A 24,794-nucleotide genomic window follows, 5' to 3' on the forward strand; every position below is an offset into this window, starting at 1 on the left:
TATCAATATTGCCTCGCACTTTTCATTGACAGTGTCGGCATATACATATATTTATTATAATATCTTCCTTTTACTTTTACTCTCTAGTATAGCAAACCACTCTAGTACCGTTTGTGAAAAAGAATTTGAGGCACCCTGTATATCGATATACATATGCACCTTCTATAATTAATACATCCTATTACATGGAACAAAACAAGTGCACGCGTGTTAAAATTATCTGTTAGCCTATTAAGGATATTAACTTTGTCTCATCAACGTCAGGATCATCAAAGCAAATGTCACCTATTACGTGGCACAACATTCTTCATCGGAGCTCGCCTGTAACACGATAAAGTTCTTCCTCGGCGATCCTATATTTACTTTGTATATGTATATAATGTCGACTATCATCATAACAGGATTTACAAAAGAATCATTGATCGCGATCGTGGCCGAACCGCTGATGCAACATCCTTTACACGCGAAATCGTCGCGTTATCGTCGCATTATGGAAATAGATAATGAGATTCGTCGCATTCTGATGCATTATAAATTGTGGTCTGCAAATCGATCGTTCTATAATTTCAAAACCGGTAGTTAATAGCGAAATATCCGATTAAACGACAATTTTCACTAACCAGGATCTAATGAACGTCGGTCTAATAAACGCTGAAATCAACGATCTATTCTTCCCTGTTGTCGCGACGATTATTATGAAGTTTAACCATGAAGATGGAGATCGTGTAACGCATACATTTGAATAAATTTGAATGTTTGAACCAAGTCGAAAGCAGTCTGGGTCTGATAGTGAATGAATTTCTTAGTGTAGAGTTAATTTATTTAAAACGCCGACTTAAACACGGAATGCAGGCACGTTACGTTAATGGTCACTGTTTGAACAGGTAATTTAACCAATTAAATCGCTGTGACGTATCGGTGTTAAACCGTTAGAATGCGTCCAAGAGACTTGAATGTGATGAGGGAAAATTGTCTTAGGCAAATTGAGCAAACTTTTTGGATTTGCGAGTAGTTCAATACTAATCTCAGTATTATAAAAATACTATTGTATTAAAAATTAGTAACAGTATAAAATAATAAATGCTAATGGTCATAATTTGTTCAGATCGATGATCATAAGGCTACGAATCGTGGCACTTTGAGATTCAATTCCAAATCACTGGAGGAAGCAACCACAGTATCATCTTCGCCGCTATCGAGATCCAAAACGAAGTGGGACAGATCAGCGCAATCGGAAACGCTCTCGAATTTCGAAAAAACGATCCAAGCTTCCGTGATCAATTCAGAACCAAAGTTCGACACGAGCGAACATTCGACCGTTAGAACGATCAGAACGACCGAAAGGGGAAGTGTTTTAACAGCAACAGATGTCACAAGCGAGTCGAGAAGAACTTCAGGCAAAAGGTTCGAGGAAACTAAAAGGGTAGAGCCAACGATTAACAGACGAGACGGCAAAAGATATTTTTCTGAAAGCAACAAAGGAACAAAGTTAAAAAATGATGAACAAAAATCCGAAACACCCAAAGGGATTTCTCGAAGAACGTCTAATGGAAGAGCGAATAATTCAACTGTCACTGAGAGATTGGACAACAAAGGACCATCCGTGTTCCTGGCAACCACGGAGTCTTCGAGGTCTAGAACCGGAAGAAAGATTCAAACGACTTATTCGATGAAAGATCTAAAGACACAAATCCCTACGTCTAGAAGGTACAACAGTAAGAAATTTAGAGACGTTGAAACCACTACAGCTTCGTTTAGAAGAGAAAGTAGAGGTAGATCGACTACAGAGAAGATTGAAAGGAGTACCAGATCTGGTAGATCGAAGGTGAACAATGCGGAGAATAATTCTATTGCTCGAAGAGGTCCAGATCCTCTTTTATCGGAATCCGAAAGTGTAAGAGTCGACATTCCCCTCACTGTAGATGAAACAGGAGATCCAGCTTCGGATGTAACCACTGGATTTGATGTAGCTTCTCAGAGAAGATCGGACGCTAAGGAGTCATCCAGATCCAGTCGGACAGGATTCGAAAGATCGAAAAGTCGTGGACGGTCGAACGACTCCGAGGCTTCTGGATCATCCAGATCTGCTTCTCCAAGAGGATCTTCAAAGTTCAGCGATTCTACGACGACAGAAGCTAACGAACAGATTGTTAGTTCGAGAAGGAATACGGTTTCCAGAGATCGTTCCAGAGGTTCCGAGATCAAGAAGAATTCTGTGAACGAGTCTAGATCAAGGTCTAGAGGTAGAAATGTGGAAAATAATACGAAACCTATTTCGGGAGGTGCTTCAGAAAGGAATGTGAAGCGGAAGGTGGCTGGAGAAAGAAACTCTTCGGATAGGAGACCGAGAATTCCCGATGTTACTCCAAGAGTTATCGACAGTCGTAGACAGGATACTCAGGATGTGCGTGGAAGATCGAGAAGCAAGTCGAGATCGGATGTTACCACACCTATTACTATGGGTGAGATAATTAGTTAATCACTAATAATAATTTAAATATAGTCTTGCTGTTAATAGAATATTTGATAACCTGATTGTAGATTGAATTTTGGTACAATAATTTTAATGATACATAAAAAGGTTCATTTATCTTACTTGAAGGTGAAACATCCAGTTTTATACGTAACAGTTAATTAAGTAATTACAATTAGCTGTAAAGAATGAAATTATATTATAAAATATTACATTTTGTTTATATAAATAATAAATTGTATAACTAATATAAATAAAAATTATAGAAATATAATTTATAACAGAAGATATATAGAAGAATATAATAAAATAGAATTTTATAATAGAAATTATATAAATAAAAATTCCTTAAACAGATGTTACCACAACTGTTGCGCCAGATACAACAGTTTTTACCGACGTAACAGCCACCGATTCTGAGATAACAAGTACGACCATAAGATCAGCGACTACTCCAAGTCCAAGAGCAACATCAAGACCATTATCGACTTCTGCTTCAACCCTCGAAGCATCAGGACGAGGTAGAGGAAGAGGCAGAAGCGGAAGTCACGGTAGAAAACAGAAAGAGGATTTCTTCAATCACGGACTAGGGTTCAGAGGTCGAAAACCCTCGCCTGAAGGATCTGCAAACGTGACAGAGTCTAGAAAAACCGTTTCGTGGAAAAACGATTCCCAGTCGCATGGAAATCCAGGCTGGACGCTCAGGAGGCGACCAGCTCATTTTAATTCTGAAAATATTTCGAAGACGATCGTGTCTTCGCCAAGGGATCAGACGAACGAAGTGGTACCATCCAACGAACAATCGACCAGCACCGAAGCTATAACGACTATCGAAAGTTCCACGTTTGGCACGAAAAGAGGCCCCAAGAAGCTGCAAACGACGGACGAGAGTTCCACTGTGGTTGAAACCACGACAAAGAGCTACAGAAGAGGCAACAAAACCTTTGGAAATGGCAAGGTGATTGCGGCGCTTGAAGAAAGTGATAATTACCCGCCTGAGTTTAAGGCGAGGTTAACTCAGTTGGTGAGTTCTATTTCTTAATTGGATTTTTTAATTGGAATTAAGCTTACATTTCAGTAGCGAAATATCCTATAAATTTGTAGTTTTATCGGATAAAAAGAAATATAGATAGCTTTATAGAGACAGATATGTGTACTTGAACGTAATTATTGAATTACAAGGGGAGTGGTGACACTATGAATAGTACTTGTAATAAAACTGCATTGATCAAAGAATAGAGAACTTAAAACAAGAAATTGTATGCTTTCAGCTTTAAAGAATGTTTAAGCGTTGTCACTCCCATTACGAACGAACGATTTCTCAACTGTCTCATTACTTCAATTAATTTCATTGTGTAATAAGTAATAAGTCTTACACGCGAACGACTAGTCATATAACACTTACATATAACACTTTACTTCTTTTTAAACACGTTTCACATATAGTTTCTTTTATGTCTTGTGAAATATTTAAAATTATTTCCGAATCAATATACATATGATATATGCAATATATGGCAAAAACTTAATACGCGTATAACGATTAGCGTTACAATCCTGATTGATAGAATTCTAGAAAGAATATGGCGTGTTCTAATCGAAAAGTATTATTTCAGAAGAGTACCAACACGAAAATACCAGCCTCAAAAACCACCTCTAGAACGCCATTGGAGGTAAGAGTTTAGAGTGCCCTTCATATCAGCTTACAGCATCTAAATAAAGTCTCTCTTGTTTTTTAATTAATAAAGTGTAACATACATTTCTATGCTTCTATTCTAGTTCAACAGTCTACAGCTTTCATTACGACAGTACCTTAATACGTAGACGTTGTAATCCTTGACACTGACTGATATTATTGCGTTGTTGTAAAATAATGGTACAGTCAACCGCTGAAGGACTAAACAAAAAATTAAAAAAACGACAAGTGACTGCGACGAAATGGGACGATGTATTATACATTTTCTAACACTAAACAACTTAATCGGCATGCACGTAACAAACCACACAATTACCACTTTACCGTTCTTATCTTTTGGCGAATTTTTTTCCAACGGCTTCATAAGATAGACACTAGTACTGTTTCTATCGTAATAGTCAAGGAATCAGTAATTTGCATTTTGAAGTCAAAACAATTCGTGTAGGAACAAGAGAGGAATATCTATGGTCGACGCTCGAGGAACAACTCGATGGCGTTCGAGCCTGACGACCTCGAAACCGCAGCTTCAACAAATGTTTTGACGGATGAAACTTTAGTCGTGAATCCCTTAACGTTGATAAATGGCACAGGATTGCGACGCGTAAGACTACAGATAAATCATTGTATTACGTGATCGCTTGTGCTCTATGTATCCACCATCCTCTATGTATCTCCTCGATGCGTTCGTAGAGCTTCTCTTCCATTTTTAGGAGAAACCGAATGCAAACGTTTCTAATGCGTCTCGTTTCTAACGGTTAGCGGCTTTTAATTATTGTTTTATCGATTATCTTCCGATAGAAGTGCTTGGTCTATATTTATGTCGATGTCATTAGTATCTGAAAATTCTTAAATACGTTGTTTCGTTCTGTTTTGCTTTGGTCATTGTGAATTTTATTTAGCTACTATTTTGTTATATAAAATGCTGCAGTTTCGGAAAACGTCATATGTGTGTAAACGTAGTACGATTGATTTATAATTATTTCTCAAACTATCGTAAACCTAACTAAGAAAGGTTGTTTGCTTAAAAGTGTTTTTTGCGAAGAACAGTAAAAATCTATATGTCGACTGTATCCTTAATAGTTTAAGAAATAATTCTTCTGTTGTATATTCGCAAATGCTGTGATCGTCTAAGATACTTCTTCTTTCACTATTTTCGCAATGTTTAAAAAGCTTCAAAACAACTTACGTACGAATATGTGTACTAAAGTTTCGCCTTGGAATCAACGCTAATTTGTTGGTGAGGTAAAAGTCTACGAACTATGTAATCGTTTGCTTGTATCATCATTGACGACCAATTAAGACTGGACAATGATGCGCGATTAACAAAGGGAAAGAAATGCCAACTGAAAGACAAGCTTTCCTCTGGTGGTTGGTGAAAAATCTGCATCGTCCCCACGATTTTGGTAAAATCAGATGCTTTTGAGATCTTGCGATACATCATCGTAACCAACTGCTTCGATGATATCGTTCATCTCCAAACGCGACTGGATCGAACGATATCCTTTAACACGAGGAACGACGAATCCTCGACGTGGAGTTCTCTCAAGGTCCAAATGAATATAAAACTTTGATCGAAACGTTCTTCGAAAGTGGACTTCTATTTTTACTTTCGTTTATCGCGAAAATGTGCTTACTTATCGAGCCCGACTTATTCAGGGCTCACGTGCATTACGCAGTTTATAAACTGGTTTTTGGTTTTCGTTCAGTTGCTTTTGTATTGGGTTCTCGATGGAGAAAGTGAAGGTTTATTTGACTTACCTGAACATAACGCGTCCCGATTTATTCCCAGCGAGGTAACTTTGATAGGTAGAGTTCGGAGTTGCGTCTTCTACTGGAAGAGGTCTTCTATGCAAGATATCTATCTTATTGATGCTTAGACTTCTAAATTTCTTGTTCATTATAGACACGAGGAATGGTTAATGACAGGGATGAAGCAACCAAAAGAAATTATTCTATGTGAAAATAATGAATCGTGAATGCAGAGTAAAATTTGTTCTTGTGAAAATGATCTTAAGTATTTGCCGAGCGTCTATATACCCCACGATGTCTTAACTTCGTGACTTTCACTTTAAATCGTTGCTACATTTGTCGCTTATATTTGTTCTTATATTTACCGCGTATGATAATAAATGGAAACAGGAATAAATGGTTGAAAAATTTTTTAAATTGGGAAAATTTCGTAGGTAGCACATTAGAATAATAAAGTAAGATCTACATGAATGACACATAAAATGATAATTTTCTTAATTGCATCATCGGTTTCGAAACAATCAGAAGTTGTTAGATTTACTTTCAAGGAATTTCTTTTCGGCATTTTCTATTATCTTTAATTCCGATGATATCAGAGGTTCAGCAGTAAATTTTTTAGAACGAAAGGTAGAAAAAGAATCAAACGTGGTAGAAAGTAAACATAAGAGAAGAGAAACGCAATTTGTTACAGAGTCAATAAATTTTTTATTCTGTAGGATCATACATTCTACCTCTGTTCGAAACCATGAACAAATGAACGACTTTCAGTCTCGTAATTACATCGAAATTGAGTTTGTTGTAAAAATCCTTTGTCTTCAAGTAAAAACTGTATTTAAAGATATCAAACAAAATTAACAATAATAGATGGTCAGAATGTAGAGTAACTCCATAAGTAGTATATCGAAAAATTATTTCATTTCATTAAATCGATTAATTTAACTGATTTTCTCGAACATGCATAATTTCATTTTACGTCGTCGATAAAGAAACCCATGTTTCTAAGATCGATGCCCGAAATTGTCATTATTCATGAATAAAACAAGTAACGAAGGATCTATGAACTACAAACTTGTTTCCTTTTGTTCTGCAATCGCTATAATTTACACCGAACCAGACTGCAGTATAAAAAGAGCACAGAAGAACTTTCATGACTGTACGGGAAACTGAATTGTATCACCTCCTCACCGCAGCTAATCGCTTGATCGGCGCTTTTAAGAACCATCCTCGAATAATTGTTAGATGATACATGATTTTTTTTTCCTCACTGGAACGATAGATAGTTTCACATTAGTACGAAGTTAACCATTCATTTTTATAGCATACGATTAATGGAAATAAGAAAAAGCTTCATTGGAGCCAGGCTTATGTTATTTTGTACATCGATTAGTTTGTCACCGCGTTTGTCACCGTCTCTATGGATCGTTCACAAAATGGTCGTTTTCACACTTCGCTCTCCTTCTTTCGCACTCAATGAAATGTATCCTCGAGTCGCGTGTGCTGATAACATTGATTAAACTTTCCAGTTGTTGTCCAGTACAGTGAAATCGTGGCTCGAGCTCGTTACGAGTCAAATGGCGGCCTGGATCGTCTCGTTTCTACGCTTCCTCAAGCTCCTATTCTTCATGTAGGAAAATATCGGCCGCGTGCTATGTCGTCTTCCCATAATCGAATCGGTACCGTCCTTCGTTTCCCGACCTGTTGCGAGTGTATGCTTTCCGAGCGACCTTGAGAACGTCTCCTGTCGATGGAAAGCTCGTCGAGACCGTGGTACACTAACAGAGTTCCCGCTCGAGCTTCCGGAGCCGGCTTCAGTCTCGACAGCGGTTTTCCACTATCTTAAAACGGAGCTGTTTGAACGACCCTTTCAGGTGAAAAAATCGTCAGCCGCTCTGTTCGCTGAAAGATCGAGGATGAAACTGGAGCTGGCTAGGAGGTTAGTGAAGCCAGAGTTGAACATCGAGGAGAATGATCTCGACGCAACCACGGCCTCCTCTTTCAGCAAACGGAAACCAACCGGCGTGCCGGTGGTCGATGAGACGAGCAAGGTCGCCAAATACTCTAAGCCCGCTGCCGCAGCACCGGGACGCAACAGGCCTTCCACTTCCGTAGAAAGCACTCAGGAAGAGGTCAGCGTGAAAACCTTGAAACTTCCTAGTTCGAGGAAAGCTCACGATGATTCTTCAAAGGTCACCGGCAGACCGTACAGTTTAAAGAAGGGGCGGGTCATTGCGGAGCGAATGGTCACTTCGATCTCGATCGAAGAGAGAGCCATTGCTGAGGAAACGACCAGACCGTACGCGCTAACCACGAACCCGTCCATGATCACATCCGCTGAACAGGGATCGGCGACAACCATCGATTCGACGAGGGTTCGTTTAGCCAGTGATCGTGGAGGAAAGAAGTCGAAGGAAGAAGATTCGACGCCGATCAAGAACATGAAGGTTTCGCTTTACTCCACTCAACGCGTCGAGACTATCGATCCCGTTACTACTATCAAACCGAAGAAATCCTATAGCTATCAATCACGTAATAAATTACGAGAGCAGTCTGCAACGATCGACCAAAGTTTCACGACGTCGACACCTAAGAAATCCTACTCCTCCACACAGAGCAAATCGCAAACGTCCCAGGAAGAGAACATTACAAAAAAATCGAAGTTTGCTACCAGCGCTACCAAGCCCATTTTTAGACCTCGTTACAGCAAACGAACCAATGAGAAATCTTTCGAGAAGAAGACGACGGATGAACAAGCAACCTTTACCACGAAACTACCCGTAGCTACCAGCAGATATTCGAAGAAAAAATCTTCGGTAAAATCTATCGACGATAAATCGGCGACAACGGAGGGGTTATCTGCACAGACGAGAAAGATCGAGTTTCGTCCTAGAACCGCGACCTATCGAAGACATTCAGAAATTCCCACGACTTTAACCGAATCCAGTACGAAGGTCGACGGTGTAGGAATCGCCATTACACCGAGGTCGACAAAATACCACGCCACTTTAAAGACCTCCACGGTATCTCCTCGATCGGTAGCACAGGGACCACAGGTAAACTTGAAGATCGCGAACGAGACGGCGCAAGAGACGCCAGGAATTACCGGCAGCAGCAACGGCGACAGCGGTAACTCGAATGTCTTCAATCCGACCAGAAGCACGTTTCTGAGCGGAAACAGTACACTGCTGGAGCAACTGAGAAGCACGGTGGCACCGCTGCTGAGTTCCCTTGGTAACAAGACGCCTGTGTTTTCCGGATCTTACAGTAACGTTAACAACGTGGTAAATATTAATCTTGATTATTTGTTTAAAAAATAAAATGTCCACCGTCTTTCGTTTTGTTAATAATTCGAAACTTTATTTAAAAAAAGAATTTCCATTTAGGTCGGTAAAATGTTTATTTACTTGAAGTAATCGATCCTGTCGTTTGTGAACAGAATTCACCACCCAGAGTCACCCCCAGTGGACAACCACCCCGCTTTAGTGCGAGATACAAAGGAGCGGAATTATTCGTTAGAAAACAAAATAATATTTATCAGCCCACCGTGCCATCGATTACTAGTTCGTCGACTACACCAATTACACCCGTAGAGGTAAGATCGTTAAGATATTAAATGTTTAAAAAGATATCGACAACATTCAGGAAGTATTCACAAAAGATTAAACGTTATGAACATGTTAAACTTTCCTACATTCTTCAAATTCATTTTCTAACTTCTTCGAGCAAGATACTCTTTAGTCTCATCATATCTCATTGCACCGCAAATTTCTTAATTTTCACAATAAGTTTATTGGATATTATTGAGAAAATTTAAGAATATTATGTTCGTTCTCGATAAATGAAAACTATAAAGTAGCGTTAAAAAATTATGGAAGGTCGTATATATGTGAAAGAAATGGATCGTGACGATGATTACCGAGGTAAGATTACGTGGCAGAAGAAGAAAGTTATAGGTGGTTAACAGTGAGTCAGTGTGGTCGTTTTTTTCTGTGCTTAAAAGGTTTTCACCACGAAGGTAGCCGAGAAGATCGGAGCAGTCGCATCACCATCGTGGACCGATCACATTGGTGTCATCACAACTCCGTCTGGAAGTCTCGATTCTAATGACATCGATACGAATAAACTGCGTTGATTTAATCATTCGGATTGTACTTAGTCAGACGCGTTACTAATAATTATTAATCATCTTTTCTTTTCATTAATATTATAACGATTCATCGTTCGCAAAGGATTATCATACTTGCCGAGCTTTCTTTAAAATATTATCAATAATGTTAAAAGTCGTTTCTTTTTATCTCTTTTTATCCATTCCATACAGCTAGTACAATTTTATATCGTCGACATAGATACGAGTATCGCACGATAAGTTTCAATAGTGTGAACAATTCTCGTTTAGAAGACGCAACCTTTTCTATGGTTAAATTATAAAAAAAGATTATAAGTAACACAAGAAAACGAATAAAAAATACATAACCATTTATGTGATTAACGTTTATTTTTAGTTTTGTGATTCATGCTAATTGTTATCATGGGTTTGCATTTACTAATATGTACAGGTACTTACGTTGTTTTACTTACACCATAATGCATATATTGTGTTATACAAGATTATACACACACACACACACACACACACACACACACATATATATATATATCTTTGATAATAAATATTTTGGTTTTTGGATCGCACGCGACATGCGGTTGTTCGTTCTTATTTAATCGCGTCCATAAATTATTCTTTCGAATCATATCAAAATTACTATCAGAATTATTAAAGGTAGATAGAGAAATGCCATAATTGAGAAGCAATAGCCAGTTCAAAAGTACACTCTTCTATTGATCTCTAAACTATAAATCCAGAAAATCATAATGAAAGAGTATCACTGTACTGACTACGATGTAAGTCGGTTTGCTCGATTCTGACTTCGATGAATACTCTCACGATGATATCCACGAACTTATGAAAATTGAATAGACGCAACGTGACTATACTCCCAACGAAGCAACATTTTGTTGAAATTCGACGTAACGGGACTTGACTTTCTAATACGAGCGCATTCCGATTACATAGGCAAATTTTCGTGATCCGCGTTTCACAGCGTTCGAAGCGTTAACGAGTGAAAGTAAATGAACGCTGCGTCATGTGTTTGTATTAAAAGTATCTCAACATGGATGGTATTTAGGACATGTGGGTGGATCAAAATCATTATGAACGAAAATAAGGATACGCGACTTAAGGTCACGAATTCACTTCTCCTTCATGCAGCCTCGATCTCGGTTTTCTGTAACAAGTTGTCCGAATTCAGGTTTCAAATTAGTTTCATATTGTTTAATACATTTGTCAATTGACATGTGGAAATCTACAAATATCGTATGATATATGTTATTTTTGAATCGGTTTGATCGTTGTTATCCTTAACCCGTTCTTTATCAGGTCTTAGCAATTTCTAAAAATATTTAAAATCTCCGTTAAATGAAATCACGTTTCAATGTTGTTCGAAGATACTGTTGTTAAAGACATATCACTGGAGACCTCTGTGAGAGAGGATTAACAGCTATGATAAAAAGGAAAAAATCAAAGTGAGCGGGCAACCAGTCTCTATTGCCCGTATAAACGATCCTTCGCTCGGAAAACGAGTTTCTAGCTCACCGTTCCTTTGCTAACAGCTGTGTTTTCTTGATGCATTAAAGCAACCTCGGTTTCTCCTCTTCCTTGGCTAGTTCGTATTTCTACCAAGAGATGGTGTATGCTCACTCAATTATGAGATCAATTAATCTGCGAAATGATCGGTGTACTTCCATAATCCCTCGTTTTACATCGATTTACCTTTCAACTGTCGATCGTATTGAACGAACAACGCGTACTTTAGATCCCTTGTTCCATTGTAAATACACCGATTGACGCAACGTAGAAACTGTACATAAAAGGAAGTCACCAATTCCGATTCGGCACCGAATTTAATGTATAGCACCCCATGCACGCACGTAATTTCTGTTTCTAGAACTCCGGTTCGGCCCCACCAATCGATGTCTCAAGTCCTGGCGAGCCGAGATTCTTGACCCTTTATCAGGCATTGGAGTCGGCCAGCATCAGGAACGAACAGTTACAGGGAAACGCGATTGCACAGCTACAAAAACAACAAGCTGGTAGTGTTTCCCAGGTAGACTTTAACGCCACCGCCGTTAACGATATCGGCGATAACGCTAACAATGACACCACAAGCCCCACTGTAGCAACTATCAGCCCACAGACATCAGACACCACCGCGAACACTATTCAGGACAGCACACAGACCCCGAGATTACCCGAGGATCCGGACAACTCCATCCCCGCGGTTACCACAGGAGCCCCTGAAACCCCTTCAACGACCGAACCAGTTTTCACAAGCACAGAATCGTCCTCTAGTACCGAGCAAGCCTCCACCAACACAGAATCGCCCTCCAGTACCGAACAACTTTTCACCAGTACAGAATCGGTTTCCAATACCGAACGAGTTTCCATCGGTAGAGATTCATCCTTCACTACGGAACAAACTTCCACCAACGTCGATTCCATGTCTGTCACTGAGTCAACTAGCACAGAATCGTTTCTGCGGTCTACAGATGCAACGACGATGAACGTCGAAGGTGCGGAAGATGTTCAGACTTCCATGTCGGCAGATAACAGTTCGACCAATCAGGAACCCGTGAGTTCTACCACGGATGTTTTTACGACTATTAGTTCTACATCCGAAGGTAGTAGTACCGAGTTCGAAGGTGATACGAGTTCCACCACTGTTAGTACGACAACGCAGAGCACGACTGGCAATATCGATATTACGTCAAGAATAGATCTTTTGCAGAATACGATAGAGACGACTACCTTTTCGACAACTGTCACCAACACAGCGACAACGTTTGAAAATCCCGAGACTAATACCATACCGCTGTCTGATACCACTGCTACTCAGACAGCCGATATTAGCTCGACCGATGCTCTAACGACCGAAGCAGATTCGAGTAATATGATCGATATAGAGACAACTACGGCGATACCCACGTCCACTATTCGAACCAGGCTGATAGATCTCGCGCAAGATATCCTGTTTCGATTGCAAGCAACTATGTCTACGACCACGGTACCGAGTCAAGATTCGACGACGATGTTATCTCCCACGACGGAAACATCGAACGTGATACGAGATTCGAGTAGTAATCGTAGTTTGGAGTCCCTGTCGCAATTGAGGGATGAAACGACGATCAATCAAGGAGAATCGGGAACAACTACCCCGTCGTCGGTTAGAACGGAGCAATCGAGTTTAAGAACGATCGAAGAAGTAATTACCCAAAGCGCAGGTTCAATTGCTGCTTCGTCACCCACAATGGTATTTACTCAGGAAGTCAACACGCAGGATGAAATAAATGCAATAACAACCACAACACCAGCAACAATAACATCTACAACAATCACACAAGACTTTCAGACAGTATCGAACACAGATTCGACCACTGTAGGCGATTCAAATGATTCTTCGACTTCCCCGTTAAGTGTTGATGTAACTACTGTGTCGACGATCACTTCCACCGACGACACTTTACTAACAGAGTTAATGTCCATTGCCAAAACACTCTTTTCGGATGAGATAAACGATAATCAGGAAGAAATAGCCGGGCAAAATTCAAACGTCACATCTAGATTAGATAACTTAATGGGAAACGAGATATACCGACCGAGCTTGTCCAACGACGAACTTAGCACTACCCAAGTTGCAGAGACATCGTCTTTTTCCTTAAATACCATGTCAGAAAATGTAGAGTCTTCTACTATTCCGGTTGATCCCTCACAGAATGAGGTAGACTTTACTACAACCGTATCTTCTGAAAATCTGACAGATACACTGACAACAACCCCTCGAAGTAACATGCCCGATGACGAAGTAGAGAGCGTACAGACCGAAACCACACCAGTAGCGTTAGGACCCCTTGCCGAGATCATAGAATCGACGACCCCCTTGTTTAAGACAGAAACTGAGCCACGAGTCACTCTGTCGCTTAGCGGATCGTTCGATGCTGACATTGGCCTCAATACCACGACTCAGACACAGACAACCACCAGCACACAAAGTTCAGAAACGACAACCACATTCGCCATGAATTTCGAGCTAACCACTGACACGTTCGATTTGTTTTCGTCTAATTTGACCACGGCAACCAACCCTCAAATAGTTTCCGAACGGGTTACAGAAAGTGTCACTGAACCTACAGGAGTCACCGTACCATTAACCAGTCTCACAACCGTAACATCACGGCTTATGACAGACATTGGCACTACTACTCAACCTGAAATAACTACCGTAGCTCCCGAAACTACCTCTTCCTCTGTAAATACGATCACTATGACACCATCAATATCCTTCGAACAAACCACATTGGCATCTGCCGTAGAATTGGTTGAACGTGTAAATGAGGTAGAAGTGGAAACTAACCAAACAACAGAGTCCACGACTCAGTTGGCATCTTTGATCACCGAAAGCGCTGATAACGAAACCCCCGAACCCACCTCGTCATCGATGACAACCACTTCGCAGCAGGATTTTAACTCTATTGACGATATGGGAGTCACTACTAACCAATTCTCGCTAACATCGACTACAATTCCCGTCATGGAAACCACTACTAATGCACCCAGCGAAAACGTCCCCCAAACGACTCCAAATCTTGAGAACAAATCTCCAACTATTGTTGCCCGTTTCCAGGATACGACATCAGCAACCGCCCAAGCGACGGCAGGTTCGGGAATCGGCCAAACGACCGAGATCACAACTCCTACGATCCCAGATACTTCGATCGTCTCATCAACGTCCTCAGAATTTCCCACTTCATCGTATCCCGACGTTCCCCTCATTACAACCACTTCATCTTCGGTCGAAACGACGACGACGACGATCACGACTGAGACAGCGACGTCGACGAGTACAGGACGCGTTCCTGACGGGGGGACATCGACACCTCAAACGACGAGAATGGACGTCGTCACCGTCACCCCTGTGACGGAAACTACTACGGTCAATATAGAAGAGAATCTCGTGTCTACCGAAGTTGGAACATCGACGACAACTGCTTCGTCGGAAAATACGACCACAATGTCAGGAGGTACTACGAACGACTCCACGAATACAACTTCTGCTTCTACGGAAGCAACAACCGTGTCCATGCAAGCTACCCCTGGAACGACCGTGCCGACAGCTACTAGCCTTCCACCTAGGCCAGCTTCTCAGAGTTCCACGACGCCTTATTTAGGTCGCTTCGGCGGCAGCAGATTGACACCTGCCCCACGTTTCAGCCTAAGCTCGACTACCAGAGCTCCTCTACGAGACTACCTAGTGTATGGAATCTACCCGAACAAAACGATCGTGAGAAAGCGGCCAGAGGACAACCTGATCGATGCTAGAAACGTGGACAGCCCGTACGTGATATTCGGTATCTTCCCGGACGGCAGGCTGGTTCGAAAATACCCGAATGGAACGATAATACCGGATCCACCTAGGAACCCGGTCGAGGTTGTGTTCTCACTTAGCACTTCCACTACCACTAACAGGCCACCACCCAGACCGTATTATAACCAGGCTAACCAAGGCACTTACAATCAATATCGAGGCCCGGTGTACAATAGTAACGATAGACCTGTCGCTGAACCAATGAGAAACGTCCAAAGTCCCAGCATCGTTGATCTTGGCCTTACTGGTAACGCGATCGTCGGCCCCAATGGAGGTGGACCCGATAATACGGGACCACTTGGTACCCCTGCTAGTGTCCCGAGCACCAACGAAATGGTATCTCTTATTCCACCTGTTCATCATCATCGATCGTTAGCCGTGCGTGCATCGCTCGAACTCGTGCGAATATACGGTTTACTCCAAGTGAACCAGTCGTCTCTTTCTCATTTCGCGTGTTACTTTTGCCTCTGCTTCAAAAATTATTGTGTCATTGTTGCATAAAGTGTAAAAGGGTGAAATTTGTTTTTGGAAAAGTCTGACAACGTTTGGATGTATGGATCAGGATGTAAATATTCGTAATTGTTTCGATATTTGGGGTTTTTTGTAAATATTTGAGATTCGATTTGTTGATTTATTTTATGTTTCATTTATATACATCTTTTCTTCGTTCTTTATGTCTTGTATTCATTGTATTCATATACACGTGTGTATGTAAATTTTTTATGACAGTTTTTTTCGTTACTTATAATGTCGTAATATTTATGATAACAATGGCACAGAACACTTGCTTCTTGTTTAACGCTTTGGTTTTGTTAAAGTAGATTCTTTGGTAGTACTAATTTTCCAATTTCGCGTGGATTAATTATATCTATTATCTCTCTTTTCAATTCTTTACGTTTCTTACTTCACGTTGTTTTAATTCGTTCTTTCGATTCGGTATCGTCGTAAAAAGAATTTATCCAATGCCTACTTCAACATGTTTTTTTATCCCACATAAAACTTTTTAATTTGTATAATGGGGAGTTGTATATAATTTCACTGTAAATTTGTGAATAATTATTTATATATGTCGCATGTTTGTTATTTTTATGCACCGCGCACTTTGAAACGCACTTTATGTTTAGTGAAGTTGAAGTGCACTTTACATTGTCGATTACTTCAGTTGAGAAAATTGTAATATTTGAAATTTAAACTTTCTATGCGAAATATGGTATAGTAGGGAAACAAAAAATGAGAAAAATGAAGAAAGAAATTAATAATTTTATGGTATTCGATAAACTCTTCGGAACAGGATTTGAAAAATATTTCATTTTCATTCATCGTTCATTCCCACCGATTACTTACCGAGGCCCGTACAATATAGCGAAATATTAATCGATCGTTTTTTATTTATTATTATCGCGTTACTAGGTAAGCAGAGGAGAACCACTGCACTTTTATTATACGGATTTCTTCACCTTCGACAAAAAAAAAAAAAAAAAAAAAAATATGAAGTTCTGCTATGATTACAATTTTTCCTATTTATGAAATCAGAACGATCGATCGAAGTTTCGCTATTAGAAGTTTCTCATGTATCGTTTTTGAGATGTAAGTTTGTTTTGAAAGGTTTAAAGAACGAAGGGTATGGTTTCGCATTGTTTAGAGCAATGCCCTGCTGAATACGCAAATGAGGACAGCGTCGGTGACGCCGATAGTAAGTACCGGTCGACCGCCGACCGATTCGCAGGGCGGTCGTATCGTCCAGGATCGAGAGAGGGACGAGGCCACCAGGACGAAGGAGGCCGGAGGTCAACGCAGCTCCGTGTACATTGGACAGGTAAGAAAGCAAGAGAGACAGAACATGATTTACAACGATGCTGCGGCTGATTCTTTCAGCGCTGCAACATATCTCTGCAGCGAAAAAAAAGAGCAACGTCGAATGTTTCAGGACAAGTTCGTCAATTATTGGACCGATGGGGCTTCCACCTCTAACCCGCGCGTTCTCAGTGTGAATATAAATTCAGTAGCTGTAAGTTAAAGGAATAAGAGGAATTCAACGGCTTCTTCTCTTCATCTTGCATATTTTATCGAAATATTATTCTTTGGGTAGTTTTGATTTGTTTGTAAAATATTTAAAATCTGCAAACCAAAGTTTACTATTATTCGTGAAATAATAATTTTGAATTTCTAAATTATATACATATCTATGTATATTATTTTCTTTAGACTGCTGCAAACGAAGGACCATCACCTTCTGTACCATCGTTTGAGAATCTCCTGAACAATCAAGCAGGGGGTCAAGTCACAGCTCCGCCTGGATTCCCATGGAGGGATCCTTTGGACCAAATTTTTGGTATTACTACCTCCTCGCCGATAATAACAGCTTCAGTGACATCAAACAGACTGGTTCGTATTAATTAAATTTTACCTTCGAATCACTGTTTTTCAGAATCAACTTACAATTACGTACTTCCTTGAAAAAGCATTACTTTTTCTATACTTCAATTATTTCATATTATTTATTATAGATATATTTCGTTGACATTATATATATGGCTCTCGTTCTCAGGACGATTTGTCAGAACCAAATGGCCCAGCCTTAGCTCGTCCGATCAATCCATTCGTCGAAGTTTTTACTCCATTTTCTAATACGATTGGAGTTCCAAGAGGTAACATAGGATCCATTCCTCCTCCACCACCACCAACAACGCCTGTTGCACTTACAACTACACCCACGACTCCTGCACCTACTACTACTACTACCACCATTACTACAATGGCACCAACGACAACTACTACTACCACTACAGTAGCACCAACAACTACTACTACGATGGCACCAACAACAACTACTACTACGATGGCACCAACAACAACTACTACTATGATGGCACCAACAACGACTACTACTACGATGGCACCAACAACTACCACTACAAGTATAACAATGACCCCAACAACAGTGGCTGCAATGACGCCAACAACTACCACGATGACAGCACCTATCATCACTTCAGAGCCTCCAACAATTGTTCAAAGGGCGATGATTGCGTCACAGGCAGGAGCTACTTCTGAAACAACAACTTCTTCTCAAATAAATTCACTTAATTTATCAAAAAATTTGTTGAATACGCGACAGCAAAATGCTTTCGGTACTACATTCGATGATTTGGCCTTCCTGAATTCGTTGGTAAGTAGATAAATTTTTATACGTATTCCTAATAACTACGCGAATTTCTATAAAATATTATGTATATTATACATATATTTTTTTACATAGTTACAGAGTAATTCACGGAGTACCAGTCAGAAGACATTGACACAAGTGGAGCAACTCTTGGCAAATAAGGTAAGTAATGTGTACAATAAATTACGTAGTGCATAAAATATAAAAACGAAGTATTCGGTATATCCTAATAAATAAATTTCAATTGAAACAATATTACTATATCTCGACCTTGATCAAGTGTGATACTACTGTATTTTATACACATAAATGAATAAATTGTTGCGACCGACATATGTTATACTACATAGAACATCACGTTTCTTTAAAAATATGAAGTAGAAGAAATTTAAAAAATAAGATTCTTAGTAAACTTGTGATCTTCCTTGAAAACAAAATGCAACGATCGTTCGAGGGGAAAACCAAGGAACAAGTCGCGTTGCTAACGTTAAACGATCCTTTCACTCCTTTATATGACTGTGCAACGAATTGTATTCTGTTTCTAATAAGATCGAGCTTCAGCTTCTAAGCTACATCACGTCGATTCTCTTTTTTCTCACTTTTAGAACAAACTTCTTTCTCGTGTTTCTGCCCAACGTATAAATAAAATTGCAACGGTGGAAGTCGTACAAGACGAAAAATTCGATAGATCGCAAATTATCTTTAGTCACGCCCTTCTCGGAAAGACATAATGACGGATCTGCGACGATCGCAATCATATGATCGACCAGTCACGGTGAATGGACTGGAACGTCCTTGCCAGCGGCCTTCTCTATTCCTCGCAACAGCCGTTTAATATGTCATCTCTCGTTAACGTTGTCTGTCGACAGAACTTAATGCGTGCGTAGATGGCATTAATATAATAGCAATAAATAGCCCATTGGACGATAACGCTATTAGTACGCACATCGTTATCATATAATGAAATTAGTCCTCATTGTAGTGGGAATAAAGAGAATATTTTTCCTGGAAATATTCCTGTAGACTTATGAAGTATAGGAAAGCGAAACCTTTTCTTGTACGTGAAATTTGCTTTGATTCGATTGTGTTTTACGTTCTGATAAATGAATAAAATAAAACATACCATACTTTCACGGGTATCCAGTTTTAAATATCTCATATACATGTATATACACGTATATACGGTGTCCTAAAGAGAAGCATTATCAAATCTGCGCAGTGTAGAACAGAATTGTCATTTCCTAACTTTCTTTTTATATTTTATTTTCAGATTTTGGAACTGGCACTGAAAAATCCGGGACCGACTCGATCACCAAAAGCTATCAGTATCGAAAATGCTTCGCCAAATTCGATTTACAAGTCAGCAACGACATCTCTTTCTGAGCCAATAATAATCGATTTGTCTCCAGCGTCTACAGTTTCAACATCCACGCGGAAATCAGTAGAAACACAGCAACCAACCAGTCAAAGACCAGTAATTAGTAGTTTGACACCCGTGCAAGTGACTTGGAAACCAGTTACAACCACTAGTACCAGAAGAAGCGTGGAAATAAGCACGGCTTCTCCTTCGACCACGGCTAAAACGACTTTGATCAGCACCACTAAAGCTCCTGTAACTGTTAAAGCTAAACTAGCAACCACTCCTCGACCTAGAACCACCACTCAGGCGCCATTAGGCTTTGGTGGTCTTCTGTGGCAGGCTCTCCTCGGTGGAGGTTTATTCGGATCATCGACAACTCCGAAGCCCGTAAAAGCTAAACCGGTGCCAAAAACCACGCAAAAGTCGATTAATATCATGCCGAAACCAATCCAAACCACGCGAAAGTTAGAAACGACAACAATTTCCTCTAGTACGACTCTGAAAACTGTGGACATTTCGAAAATTCAAGTAAACAGTCCATATTCAATTGTACAGGAAAAGTCAGTGATCACGCCGTTTACAATCTCGACCACCGATCAACCATTGATTAATAATCCAAATCCGAGGTTGCCTGGTGTGGTGACGTCGACCTATTCTCCCGAAGAAGATGCAAAGTTCATAGTTGAGCTTCTGCGAGCTGTTGAACAGGGTAAGTCGTAAAACGATACTTGTAGATGTAGGGTAAATTACGGTAGGATATGATATATAAAATTGATTGAAATTCTGTAATAATACGATCACGGAAACGATTGGTATCAGATGTGGCGTTACGTTTGTTACAGATAATAAAACTGGTTCGAAGAAGGTGCCAGGATTAACTCAGGATGATCAATCCTTTTTAAGAGCGATTTTAAGCGGTCGAGCTTTAACAACAACAACTCCATCACCGACGGTAGAAGTCAGTAACGCCGCTTTGTTGGCGGTATTATTGAAAGCTCAAGGTATAGAACCACCAACTCCGGCCAATAATATTAGAGAGCAACTCCAGTTAGCCGTAAGTGTTGTCAATTAAATAGTTTGTAACGTACTGAAATCTTAACAGCAATGTACTTAGCACATGTTGCAAATATACGATTCGTAGAATTTAGTTATTGATTTCAGATAACGTTACTTTGATTAATCACTATAGTCTTTATATCAATTTGCTTAGAACGACCATTTTTATCCGACTTAAGCTTACTCAATTAAGTAACCTGAAGATAAAGAACTTTTGAAATAATTAAACTGATCTGGGAAACTTTAGGATAGTTGAACATCAATTTTTATGATTAAATTATATTATTCAAATTGTTTCTTACATAAAAAGGTTACAGGTATCCGGATATCCTGGAATTATATTCTTTTCTAATTGCAAAAATGCATAGAGTGTAATAACGGAAAGTTTAACGACACCAAACAATTTGATATAATTCTTACAAATTGGTCCAGTTAGACGCGAGCTCGGCGATAGTTAATCGAATGACAAGGGCGAAGCGCGAGGCAACAAAGAGCGGGGCGCGATGAAAGAAAATAATTGCTGGTCTTGTAACAGAGTCTCGGGCAGAGCGTCACCTCTGCTCCGACCGCGTCCCCTGCTAGCGAGTCTTCGACAATTACGACAAGGCCGGCATCTACTGCTGCAACCCGACCAACGGATACCACGAAAAAGACGGTGACACCGAGACCAACCTCAGGACCAAGGATACGCACTACAACGTGGTCACCAAGCTCTACGTATCCACCACCTCTCTTCAGTTCTTTCTCCAATTACGGTACGCCGGCGCAGTCAGCCGGTGATAATTCTGGAAATAACGCATTATTTGGTGCTACCAGAGCATTCAGTCAATTTCTCGGTGCTGCGATAAGCGTAAGTTGTTCTCTTATTTTCGTTATTCATTAATTTCCTCGCTGTTCGCGTTTTTCACGCTCGTTGGTGATAGATGATGAAGGAAACAGATGGCAACCAGCCCGACGTTCCTGTCACGTTACATCCAATTACGTTTACCCAAACGTAATTGAATTCTGTCGACTAGCGCACATAATTTAGAAAGATGAATTTGTTATCTATTACAGTTTTCGTCAGTTTTTTTTTAAATAATACTCCTCAACTATACAGCTCGATGATATTCCTATTGATTCTTTATGTTTCAGGGAGCTGCGCAACAGTTGCAGTCACTGGTCAGAAATGGTACTAGAATCGTGTCCGAAGTGGTAGGGTAAAGCTTACGAAAAGGAAAGAAATTTAATATAATCTATAAAATAAAATTAATTCGCTCATGTGAAAATTTAGAATGATGCAAATGTGATAATTTAGACCGATCTACTTTGAAATACTTTTGCTTCGAGGGATGCGGTGATAGCAGTACCTCCGATAAGTATGTATTCATTGCCAATTTATTTACAGGTCTCTTTAAAAGATATCATCGGTAGATTAAACGTTTACCTGATGTTGGGATGAAATTTGTCAAATTCTGCTCTGTTATTTGTAATTGCATTACGTGTAATAGTTGTAGGTTGATTACATACTTTAATTTAATCGATCTAGCTAATAGCGAGCATGACATTTTAACTGTGACTTAATTCTTAAAACACGGAGGTTCCTTAACGACTGTTATCGAAATTTCTTGCTTTATCGCGTGTCAGAATTTCTCTTATCCTGCATCGTTTCGTTTCTCGGAAATTTGCGCTACAATTTGAATGCCTCTAATGACAAACAATGATATCTATTCCGTGTTTTAAGCATCAGAAGTATCTCTCAGCAGAGAGGTCCGACATCGAAGACGAAATCAATACAAAGTCTCGAGCGATGTGAGTCGCGATGGGATCGATCAGTTCCACGCCTTGCAAACGTTTCTCGGGGTAGGGCCGAACGACGCGACAGGGCCCTTTCTCTCTCTATCTCTCTCTCGACGGAGCCGTACCTCTTTGAAACATTTGTAACGTTCGTCGCAATTAAGGTAATTAATTGGAGGCGACGCGCCTCGTCACGATTTGCGAGACAGTGACGATTCGCGGCGTTTTACGTGTGAAACGCGGATCGATTTGCAGGGCCCACCCACAAAGGTCGACTTAACCACGACCTTGTCGACGATGCTGCTTAAGAAGAAGGTGGTAACTTAAACGTATATCTTTGAATGAGAGCGAGCATGAGAAAGAGTGTGTGCACGTGTGTGTATGTATATAAAAGAAACAAAATGTTTGAGAGAGAGAGAAAGAAAAAGAGAATATAAGAGAATAAGACAAGGGTATACAGAGAAGCGTGAAGGGAGCATTGTGTGTACGGTTCGCGAGCACCTTTCGCCGCTGGTGCGTCGCGTTCCTTTTCTCTTTTTTATATAATAAAGCTAGAAGCGTATGCACGGTGCACGATCCTTGGGTCTTGTTTGACTTTCGTTCGTACGTATGGTAGCTCAATGATAATGGTAGCGCTTAGTAATAAGCTTGGTTACTTAACTACCGCGTTAAGGGTTGAAACGTTGACGGGTATTTTCCTATTGGACATTTAGCGGCATTGCGTATTCCACGTAGCAAACGACGTTGTTATATTAATTTTTATCGCGCGATATTCCGTCGATCGGTCGTAGCAGTTCGATGGAATTCCAATTTTCCTGAGATCCGTCTCCTTTATTTCCCGGCTTAACTGTATTAGTTAATCGTAGGACTCACGAAGCCTTGTTTGTAAATGGATAATATAATAATAAAAATGTTTCGGGAAACGAACGTATCCTTTCTTTCAGTCCAGTATTGTACCTTCGTTCTGAATAATTTATAAGGTTTAATTTATAGGTAATAAGCTTTCGTTCTTTGCTTTGTGTATAAAGTTATATAAAAGTTTATAAGTAGATAGAAATTATAGAGATATGTATTACTTATCCCTTTACAGTGTAATAAAACAAACGAGAAACGAGGAATTTGGGAAGAACGATTTAAAGAATAATCTTTTTTAGTAGATCTTTTGTATTTCTGATGGCAGATATAAATAGAACGTACTTTCTGATTTTCCTAGTCAATAAATTTTAACAATCATGCTACGTATACATCGGAGATGTAAAATATGTAGTAATATACTATTTTTAACTGTTTGTTCAGGTATCTTTCATACTAAACTAATACAAGTTCCTTATAAATGCACGATTGGGAACTTAATCACTAAACAACTATTTTATATATATTATATATAAATATATATATAATTATATATATATATAATATATATAATATATATATATAATATATATATATTATATATATATAATATAATATATATATAATAATATATATATAATAATATATATATAATAATATATATATAATATATATATATATAATTATATATATATAACTTAATCACTAAACAACTATTTTATATATATTATATATAAATATATATATAATTATATATATATTATATATATATATATTATATATTATATATATATTATATATATATATAATTATATTATATATAATTATATATATATAATTATATTATATATATATATAATTATATATATATATATAATAGTTGTTCAGTGATTAAGCCCCCAATCGTGCATTAATAAGGATATATATATATATATATATATATACATATATACATGCTATTGCTTTTATCCATAAAAGTTTATGACGCGCATTCGCCGCCATCTTTTCTTACCATGGCCGTTTTATTCGTGTCACCGTAGAACAGGACGGAAATTGTTATTCAAGATAATTCCAGATACAACGTCCGTCATCGTACCATAATAATCAGACTGTGAAGATAAACTTGTTTCACTAGCATGATTAGCATGACACATGATTTCAACTATTGTCAACAACGATACAACTAACTT

General features: G+C 39.2%; 1 protein-coding gene across 7 annotated transcripts in view; it reads left to right on the forward strand.

Moving 5' to 3' along the window:
* LOC126868674 (mucin-2-like) overlaps window positions 1–23,169 on the forward strand; it is a 45,764-nt gene extending 22,595 nt beyond the window's left edge. Inside the window, exons 3-20 of one of the 7 annotated variants that reach the window (XM_050624405.1) lie at window positions 1,106–2,462; window positions 2,830–3,497; window positions 4,090–4,146; window positions 4,615–4,770; window positions 7,787–7,851; window positions 7,918–9,196; window positions 9,352–9,507; window positions 11,921–12,079; window positions 14,654–15,730; window positions 17,037–17,210; window positions 17,322–17,402; window positions 17,600–17,779; window positions 17,943–18,563; window positions 18,654–18,722; window positions 19,831–20,629; window positions 20,763–20,974; window positions 21,512–21,826; window positions 22,111–23,169. In XM_050624405.1, the coding sequence (XP_050480362.1) occupies window positions 1,106–2,462; window positions 2,830–3,497; window positions 4,090–4,146; window positions 4,615–4,770; window positions 7,787–7,851; window positions 7,918–9,196; window positions 9,352–9,507; window positions 11,921–12,079; window positions 14,654–15,730; window positions 17,037–17,210; window positions 17,322–17,402; window positions 17,600–17,779; window positions 17,943–18,563; window positions 18,654–18,722; window positions 19,831–20,629; window positions 20,763–20,974; window positions 21,512–21,826; window positions 22,111–22,179 (7,494 nt within the window). In that variant the 3' untranslated portion in view covers window positions 22,180–23,169. Of the gene's footprint in view, window positions 1–1,105; window positions 2,463–2,829; window positions 3,498–4,089; window positions 4,147–4,614; window positions 4,771–7,786; window positions 9,197–9,351; window positions 9,508–11,920; window positions 12,395–12,487; window positions 15,731–17,036; window positions 17,211–17,321; window positions 17,403–17,599; window positions 17,780–17,942; window positions 18,564–18,653; window positions 18,723–19,830; window positions 20,630–20,762; window positions 20,975–21,511; window positions 21,827–22,110 lie in introns of all 7 variants that reach the window. The other 6 variants (XM_050624409.1, XM_050624403.1, XM_050624408.1 and 3 more) reach the window with 6 other exon arrangements.
* Window positions 23,170–24,794: the final 1,625 nt, after the last annotated feature.

This window comes from Bombus huntii, chromosome 8 (assembly GCF_024542735.1).
Source record: "Bombus huntii isolate Logan2020A chromosome 8, iyBomHunt1.1, whole genome shotgun sequence".
Classification (NCBI taxonomy): Eukaryota; Metazoa; Arthropoda; class Insecta; order Hymenoptera; family Apidae; genus Bombus; species Bombus huntii.